The sequence below is a fragment of the Pantherophis guttatus genome, chromosome 2, assembly GCF_059756535.1.
Source record: "Pantherophis guttatus breed Tessera chromosome 2, ASM5975653v1, whole genome shotgun sequence".
NCBI classification, from domain to species: Eukaryota; Metazoa; Chordata; class Lepidosauria; order Squamata; family Colubridae; genus Pantherophis; species Pantherophis guttatus.
This window is the reverse complement of record NC_142064.1, coordinates 131,931,435-131,940,505: the sequence shown is the minus strand read 5'-3', so window position 1 is coordinate 131,940,505 and position 9,071 is coordinate 131,931,435. Positions and strand designations below refer to the sequence as shown.

At 43.4% G+C, this 9,071-nt stretch overlaps 1 protein-coding gene and 1 long non-coding RNA gene across 13 annotated transcripts; one reads left to right on the top strand and one right to left on the bottom strand.

Moving 5' to 3' along the window:
* Positions 1-237: 237 nt before the first annotated feature.
* LOC132711025 (uncharacterized) lies at positions 238-8,828 on the bottom strand. 12 transcript variants are annotated; one of them, XM_087886756.1, is made up of 5 exons: positions 6,553-7,028; positions 5,895-6,024; positions 5,620-5,683; positions 2,930-3,005; positions 238-2,159 (listed from the first exon to the last, which is right to left on the bottom strand). In XM_087886756.1, exons 1-4 carry the CDS (start codon positions 6,898-6,900, stop codon positions 2,951-2,953), a joined length of 597 nt encoding a protein of 198 aa, XP_087742882.1. In that variant the 5' UTR covers positions 6,901-7,028; the 3' UTR covers positions 238-2,159; positions 2,930-2,950. The 12 variants fall into 12 exon arrangements, 6 of the variants coding, with proteins under 6 accessions (XP_087742882.1, XP_087742884.1, XP_087742885.1 ...); XM_087886757.1 differs by having other exon boundaries at positions 2,034-2,156; positions 6,553-7,029; XR_015732405.1 differs by lacking the exons at positions 2,930-3,005; positions 6,553-7,028 and adding an exon at positions 8,181-8,431.
* LOC117666461 (uncharacterized) lies at positions 6,666-8,751 on the top strand. Its single transcript, XR_004591801.3, has 2 exons — positions 6,666-6,807; positions 8,052-8,751. It is a non-coding gene; the product is annotated as an uncharacterized LOC117666461 (long non-coding RNA).
* Positions 8,829-9,071: the final 243 nt, after the last annotated feature.

Sequence of the window (9,071 nt, the reverse complement as noted above, 5' to 3'; positions counted from 1 at the left end):
CACTCTGTCATACTGACTGGGGATGGTGATGATTGTAGTTTAAAATAGCAGGAGAAAGGAGGCATATTATCTATGTACATGTTCAAACAAGGCATTAATATTAGATCTAACAATTGAGATATAAGTATTTCTTTAATACTTTGCTAGGTTTCTATCCAACCCGCATCTCTTCTTTTCCACATTTCTTGTTTCATTTCCATCACATGCTGTATCCCAGAAAAAAGTACCACATTCTAGTTTGTCATGAAATCATGTTTATTTCAGTTGTAATTTTATCAACAGGTAGACGTAAGCCCACTCACTGAACATAACAATTCAGGCTAAATGTATATGGACACATTCACATCCTGTGTTTTTAGAATAGGATGTTAAAACGCAGGTACTCAGTAGCCCTTGTACGCACCATTCACTTATTCATTCATGTCAAAGATTTATAGGGGCCACCCATCTGGTTAAAAAAAAGATGGTAATACAACCAATTAAAAAAAAAAACATGCAATGACAGTTCCATACTATACAGATGGTCCTCACTTAACACTCACTCATTCAGCAGCCATTTGGAGTTACAAAGGCAATGAATGAAGGGACTTATGACTGATCCCTGAAGTTCCAGCAACACCTCTATTGCAGGGGTGGGCTGCTTGGGATTTGAAGGGGTTCAGGAGAACTTCTAGCTAAGATTCTGTGCAGTTTGGAGAACCCCCAAATCCACTCCTGGCTGGCCCCGCCCCGCCCACCCCTCCCAGGAGTCCCCTCACCGGCCCGTTTTGGATGCAGGTAAGTGCAGGGCGCACGCGGGGAGACTCAGGGAGGGTGAAAAAGCGGGCCTACCAGAAGTTCAGGAAGGCTGGAAATGGGCCTGTTTCCTGCCTCCAGACAGCCTCCAGAGCCTGGGGAGACCATTTTCGCTCCCCCGGAGGCTTGAGGAAAGACTCTGGAGCCCGGGGAGGGCAAAAACACCCCCCTCCCCACCATGGTGCAGGAGGCTGACTAGGTCATGCCCACCATGGCCATGCCCACCCAGCAACCGGGCAGAGAACCCCTTGCTAAAATTTTTGAAGCCCACCCCTGCTTTACTGTCATATGAACAAAATGCAGGCCCACTTGTGCCCACCTGCACTTATGACCTCCTTTTTGGCTACTCACCTACCTACTGCTGCCAACTTCCCCTACTGCCTGGCCCTACCCACAATAGCATTTACACATCAGCCAGCCAAGGCCCCCATTCAAGTCCCACCCGTGCTTTCACAAAATAAGCCCTCTATGGGAAAAGACTTGGCTCTGCTAGCATTGAAGAAGACCCTTTCTAGTCCTGGGTGAGGCACAAATGGAAGCCCCGGCTAGGGTGTAAATGGAGGCTCTGAACAGGGTGCAAGATAACCCCAACTGCCATGGTGCAAAAGGCAATGGCGTGAAAGAAGGTTCCAGCAAGTACGGTAGTAGCGGGCAGTACAGTAGGTGGAGTGACAGAGTTGGGCAGTGGGGCAGCTGGCAGTAGCAGGTAGAGGAGTGGCCTAAAGGGCAGAGATGGTGGGGGACAGGTGGGGAGGGGGTGGAGTTCAACAGTGAGGAAAAGAGGCAGTCCCTTACCTTACTGGAACTTGGGGCTGGGGGAGACCAAGCCAGGAATGGCCTAGATTGAGGTGGGTCCTCGCCTAATAATCTGTGGGATTCAATTAACTCCAGCAATAGGGATTGCTGGGATTGCTGTTGCTAAGCGATGCACTCACATAACACCATGCTTTATAACCACATTTGCTTAGGGACGGAAATTCCATTCTCAATAATCATTGTTAACTGAGGACTATCTGTACAGAGGAAAATGTACTTCCCACCATGTCATCACCAGATCAACTCGACATTTGCTGGGCTCGCTCCCAGCTTAGCCCAACACTCAGGAAAGAAAAGACGGGTCTTTTCATATTTGGAATGGAATAGAGCAAAGCTATCTGTCAGGAAATACAGCAAGTTCGTCTTCTGTCAGGGAAAAGATAGCTCTCAGTTCCTTTTTTAGCCTAGCATCATAACAGAGAGGCTGCATGAGTGTTGTGTAGTTTTTCTGACTCTTCTTCTTCTTCTCTTTTTTTGTCAATAGTTGCTCTTCTGCTCACGACGTTCCAGGTCCTTCTGCATCAGATTTGGAGTTTGACAAAGAGCTGCTGTGCAAATTAAAAAGACAGAACTCTGTAAGAATTAATCAATATCACTATTGCTTCCCTCCTCCCCCAACACACACACACACACATACACACGTACAGTGTAGCTCTGCAGGAAATAAACAGATGGGAAATAACCTCACCAACCCATTTGAAACCTAATGGCTTCTACCAACAGAAGATTGTTTTTCTAAAATGTAAAATCAATACTATGTTTCAGTATTTTATTAGATTTCCCAGTGGGCTAGAGATTTCTTTAAATGTGAACAATTTTAAGACTCAAGAAAATGCTCCAACCCTTGTTCAAGGAAACTCTATAAATATTAGAAATTCCACTGTACTAGACTGGCTGAAACATTTTTTAGTGTGGATAGTCAATCTTATTACTATCATTTCCATTTCCGAGGCAGACAAATTAAGGCTAAGTAACAAGTTTAAATTTAATGTGTAATTTACTAGCCCCAAATGTTTTATGGAAACAACAGGTCATAAGTTTGGATCAGGAAGGAGCATTTTGTGATCATGTATCTATTAAACTCATTCTCAAATACATCTTTGCAATTCAATAATAGCGACCTCAAATGGTAGCTTATAATGGAGAGATAAAGTCATTGTAATATTATATATGAATATAACTTTTATGAAGGTTTATCTTAAGAATGCCTTATAAATCTTTTAAGATAATGGAATACTGCAAAATTAAAGGCCATTTAATTTCTCTTTCTAGAGAGAGGACACAGGAATCTGTGGTTATTCAGAAATTGATGGCTTACCACACTATTCATCTCTGACTGTTATGCTATATAGGAATCCAACAGTGTGTAGAGAGGCCAGGTTTTTTTTAAATTCCTGCTTGTACAAAGCAGAGAGAAGAGAAATTACAGAGAAGTCTAGATTCTTGCCAGGTTTTATTATCCACATAATTAGAATTGCAATCAATTATATAATTAATCTGCCACAAAGAGCTCTATTGTCCTACAATGAGCCTAAGTAGACATTGTTTCTTTCAAACTCTATTCTCATAACATGGCCTTCCCACAAATGGTACTTGGACAGGTGTATGTCACCTGTTCCATATGCAGAGCTATATGCCATTTTATAGATGTAAGTTCACCTGTGACTTGCACACAATATCATGGGAGCCAAGCCATCCTGAGCAGATGCAGAAAGTGGATTTGCTCTATAGAACAACCAACATACACAGGTGTGTGTAGTTTATTTCTCAACCACCCAAATATTCAAACTTCATTCCTCTGTAAAAGCTGAGCTGAGGTTCAACTAGAAGTTTATCTTTTGAACCATTCATATGATTCGTTTTATGCTACAATAAAGAAACCGTCGGGATTGTAATGAACTTTAACAAAGTTAAATCTGAGCTATATCAATAATAAGTTTATGCAGTGCTTCAGGTTCAATTCCCAAAAGGTGCTTTGGAGCAGACAGGGATGCAAATAGAACATCTGTCTGAAAGTCTTTAAAGCAATTGGGCCCTTTTCTGGAATTGCTGGGCAGCTGTAGAAGGCAGCCCCAAAGATGCAGCTGTTTAATAAATAGCACAGTGCTATGTTCATACCTTTTCAATACCTTTTTGGGGGGTGGGGATCAGACCTAAAGATTTACAGTCCTGAAAAGTTACTTCCAACAACTTCCCTATCACAACTCTTAATTTTATGCTAATGTTTCCTTCAACATGAGACAATAGTTTACATTTGTGAAACCATCTCGATGTTCATAACATGCACGTCCTTTTGGTTGGAAGACATTCACACCTGGGGCTGTGAATTATCCAGTGATGTCATCCAGGGATTACCTTGAATGTCTGAGACAGGCCTAATTCCTCAAACGGGCTGAACATTCACCAATGAATGTAATTGTAATTGATTTAATGCGGGAACTAGGATGAAGCATTTCTCGATCCTTGAAACATGTATTTGAAAAACAACAACAACAGAAAGCTTTTGTGTGTATGTGCCACACACTCTCAAGCTAAATTTGTAACCTGCTTAAATTAAATACCTCTGACACCTTCTGACTTTTCTGCTTAATGTGTAATTTTTTAAAAATGTTCATATATGTAAGTTATTAGTATTGTTTTCAGCTAACAACTGAAGAACAGGTATAATCAGGGCCCCCCTCTCTTCTCTGAATGTTTCTTCAAAGCTTTAAACATTTCTCTCTCTCCTCCCTCTCCCATCAACCTTGCCAATAAAAAAATAACTGAACATGAGTTGGTTTTAAGCAAGAGTGCTGTGTTCATTTAATGTTAACAAGTTGAAATGATTGATTGGAAGGTCAATTAATTTTTAACTGTCCTTTATTAATAGCAATTTAGATTAATTCTTTTTCAGTAGGAATGATAGTCTCTGGGAAATATACCTGGAATAAAGAAAGTGAGGACTGCCTTTGATTTTTGAGTGACAATAATTGATGTCCTTATTCTTATTAATAATACACTCATCATGGCACCACCAGGGTGTTTCACCTATCTGTTACTGAAAGGTTACAATGGGTCTGTTGCTCTGAAGATTTCTCTATTACATTGGAGGGACTTTTCCAGCCCTCCTCCACACTCATTCAAAGAAGGAACATAAATCCCCCTCCCTCCTTTCTCTTCTATGTACATCCAATCCCCATTGCATTTATGGTGTTCTGGGGAGAGTAACTCAGAGCATGGGGAAGCATTCAAAACATCTCTTGACTTCAATTAAAAATATCCTTGCAGATACCTATTAAATCCCTCTGTGAGACAAGCAAAGTCACTAACCGGTATCCCCAAGCAGGTGGTTTTCATTGCAACTATGCCCACGTCTCAAGGATGAAAGCACTATCATTAATAGCAGCAGCAACAACCTGATTGTTCTCTTTACAATGGCTCTTTATGGAGCTACTTTATTAGATATGCTGTTTATTGTTTGTTTCAATTGTACCTCACTCCCCCCCTCCTCTAGGAGCTTAAAGCAGTTTACATAGAGAGTGGCTTTCATTTAGCTCCCCTCCCCCCATGACAGCAACCCTCCAAGATAGGTTGAGACAGTAATGGATCAAAGTCCATGATTGGAGGCAAAATGCAACCTAGAGTGCTGAGTCCTAGTTTAACAATTTAACCATTAAGATAGATAGATAGATAGATAGATAGATAGATAGATAGATAGATAGATAGATAGATATAGATGATAGATAGATAGATAATAGAAGATAGATAGATAGATAGATAGATAGATAGATAGATAGATAGATAGATATAGATGATAGATAGATAGATAATAGAAGATAGATAGATAGATAGATAGATAGATAGATGATAGAAGATAGAGAGAGATGATAGAAGATAGAGAGATGAGAGAGAGAGGGAGAGAGGGAGAGAGAGAGAGAGGGAGAATGTGTTTTGTGGTCTGCTGCCACAATACACATACAATGTACACACTTTTCAGGAATACTGTAGCATAAAGTTGTAATCCCTCACCTTAACACTGTAATACATCCCCACTGAGCAGCAGGGATGGGGATTGGGGAGTCATTCATTTTCACTGCAGAAGTACTTGTAAATTTAATCAGCTAAATTAAGATGAAGCGGCTCTTATGGTCAGACATTTAGCATCACCGAGATCTACTTTCGGGAGGGAGAAGGCAGGGGGGAAAGGAAGGAAGGAAGGAAAAAAGGAGCAGCTGCTCCCGTAGGAGAAAAGCCGAGTCCGAGATGCAGCAGCGGACAGAATAAAAATCGATCGATTCACTCACCTTCAACTTCCCAAGAGAGATTCCAGCAAAGGGGAGGGAAGCGGGCGGCGGTGTCTATTTCTGGCAGCCCGGAGAGAGAAAGGAGCCTCTTCTTTCCCATCCCTCTTGTGTGTGTTTGTCCAGAGAGAGACTGAAAGTTACAAATTGCTGCCATGAGCTCATCAAACAGTGCCTTTTTCCCCCTCGGTGAACCTTGGCCATTGGCCAAACGCCCGTCACGTGGCTTCTCCTCTTGCCACTGTATCGAATGTCAGCTGGCTTTTCTTTTTTCAACCCCCCCACCCCACCCCACCCCCCGCCTCCGCCTCCTTGGGAAGCGGGGGAAATGTCCAATTTGACCAGGAGGAATCAGGGCCAAGGTGGGGGACAGGGGGGAGGGGTACAGGGGGGGGTGGGGGTGGGAGAGCCATCAGGACACAATGACGGATGGTCCCCATTTAGAGCAGCCTATGTAGGTGGGACAAGGGCCGGTGGCCAATTGGTAGCGACCCTCTCCTGGAGGGCAGCACGGCTGGAGAGGCAGCTCCGTGGAAACTGCAGCACTTAGGGACGGGATCCCCCGGGGAGATCTCCGCCGGCCTTCCCCCGCCTCCTTAGCTTTCTGCGGGCCCTGAGGCTGGCCGGTAACTCGAGCGACCTCGGCTTCTGCCCACCTTACCTTACAGCGGCTTCCTCCTCGCCGGCGCCGCCACCTCCTCTCCGCATCCCCAGCTTGTGCGCCCGCCTGGACCGCCCTTTGGGGCTCGGCTGATGGATCACCCCGGCCAGGCTCCCTAAGCGAGACGATCCCCAGGCCCAGCCCGAGCGGCAGGAGGGATTCCCCCGGGCTCGTCCGCGGGCAGCCGAAGGGCCAGGCTGCGGAGGCAACTTTTGAATGGCTGAAAGTTGAGCGCAACCCGCCCCGCAAGAACAGGTGAGTGCTAGGAGGCTCCAATTGGACGCCTCGCTGGCGCGCCTGCCGCATCACCGGATACTGGAGGTATCCCGGTAGGTAGGCGAAGGTCATCCATCACGCGTGAGGGTGAAACGCCGGGGGTCTCATTGCCAAGCAGCTCACGTGAGGACCCCCAACTCCTTGGCCTCACTGGGACCGCTGAGCATCATTTAGAGGGCAAGGCTTTTTGGTGAAAAGGGAGGGAGAGAGAGGGAGAAATCTTAAAAACAAATCGCATCCCATCATCTGTTGTTGTTGTTGCTTTTTTTTTTTTTTTTTTTTTTGTATTTCCAAACCAGGTTTAGTCTTAGCTTTTGCTGAAACTCTTCATAGATAGGCAAGATATGGTTTGTTTTTAAACGACCTTCAGGAAGAATTTCCCAAAGCTCTTTCTCTGAATAAGTCCCAACACAAGCTACGGTTGCGTAGAGATATTGAAAACAAACCCTTCACAATTATTTTTTTTATTCCTTCGGGATATTTTAGCTCCAAGCTTTAATTCCGGAGGACGTGCTTTTTTTTTTTTCCCTTAAAAAAATTAAAGCAACAACCACACATACATGCTCCGTGAACATATGTGTGATGGGTGGGGGAATCTTCGGAAATATTTTGACATTTTATAAAGATTGTTGGGGGGGAGGGACGGGATTTACGTGTAGTTTAGATCAAACTTCGATCGGGTACACTAATTAGGGGGCAACTGTTATCATTCAATCAGGATCAGAAATTATACATTTCTCTCCCTCGCTTTTTTTAAAACCCGCTTTTAAACGAACAGTAAAGTTATCAGTTGTGGGACATGGATGCTATCAAACATTTTAAACTTCCGAAGTTGTGGGAGGAAGAAAAAAAAAGGCTGAGAAGATAGTGAGCTGTTATGCCGACATTTTAATTAATTGCGTGTGTTTGTATCTAATGATTTACTGGCAGAAATGCTTCGAAGTTTGTTGAATCTCATTTTTAAAAAAATCCAGGATGGGTGCTACTGATCTACCCCATTCTTTGTATTTCTGAAACTTTCAAAAAGCAGAATAAATTAAGGAAAAAACGGGTGCGTGTGTGAGCGGGTGATTTGTATGTCTCTGTGTTAGAGTACTTATTTCTTTACAAAACAGCGAATATTCTTTGAATGGGATTAGAAAGGGATATTTATTTAAGGGGGAGTTGGACTTATTTCTTCCATTCCTTGCTTGCCTGGTTTATTATTTTTTCATCTTCTTCAGCGATGTTGGCTTTGGGAAGGAAGTTAGACCAACGTTTCCCTGCTCTCCCCCCACCCCACCCCGATCCGGCCGGCAGAGACAGACAGAGAGAGAGAGAGATCGGAAAGAAAGAAGTTGTTACAGACTTACTCGAAACTGGCTGCTTTAAGGGGCCTCTTTAAGAAAAAAAAAATCTTCCCGTCGAAAACAACCATCGTGGGCCACTCGAACTGAAATGATTGCAAGGATAAAGATTCGTTCACCCAGCACTGGATAAGGAAGAGCGAAATCCCGCGAAAGTCCGAAAGCCGCCGGTTTCGGCTTTTTAAAAGCGGAAAAACGAAAGCTTCAGATCGGAGAGCGTCGGTTGATCTTTTGACAAATTGACTTTTCTCTGCTTCGCTCCTCTCCGGATCCCTGTCGCTGTATATACAGGGGGTGAAAGCTCACGATAGAGACCCTTGGGAACTGCGGAGCGGGGCTTTTCCATGCAACGGCCCTCCCAAAGACCCGAAAACATTTTTTTTTTTTTTGGGTGTGCGATTTTCAAACGAGATACATTATCTGGGGGGCACACTCGACGCATATCAAATATCGAAAGCCTTCCCCCACCCCCTTCGCCAAAGCTGTATTTTCTTCCACTTCTGCATTTATTTTTGCTGATTAAAAAAATAAATAAACGAATCTAAATGAAGCGATCCGGTAAGATCCGGCGTATAAATCCGTCGTTTCATGTAGTTGTTTTTTTGTGTTTTTTTTTTTTGAGGCCGAATACGCTGTTTTTTTTTTCTTTTCTTCTTCTTCTTCTTCGATTCTGAAACAGATTTCTGACTTGGGGATATTTTATTCATTTAGATCTTTTCCAAGCCACTGGAGGGGCGGGGAAATGTAATTAATTATAGCGGCTTTCAAGACCTACCGAGTAAAGCTGGTTGTTTGGGTGGGAGAAAAATTCCAAAGTTTAAAGATTGGTTTAATTATTTTTTTTTTAAGAATAAAAAGAAAGACAAGGAGAAGAAACGAGAAGATCGACTGTTTCGT

Excerpts from the sequence above, each read along its gene's own strand:
- LOC132711025 (XM_087886757.1), bottom strand. The coding sequence starts at position 6,900 with ATGACCTTCGCCTACCTACCGGGATACCTCCAGTATCCGGTGATGCGG. Across the intron at positions 5,684-5,894 it reads TCTCTCTTGGGAAGTTGAAG|TGAAAATGAATGACTCCCCA; the intron begins GTGAGTGAATCG and ends GTACTTCTGCAG. Across the intron at positions 3,006-5,619 it reads GGATGTATTACAGTGTTAAG|GAATTTAAAAAAAACCTGGC; the intron begins GTGAGGGATTAC and ends TTGTACAAGCAG.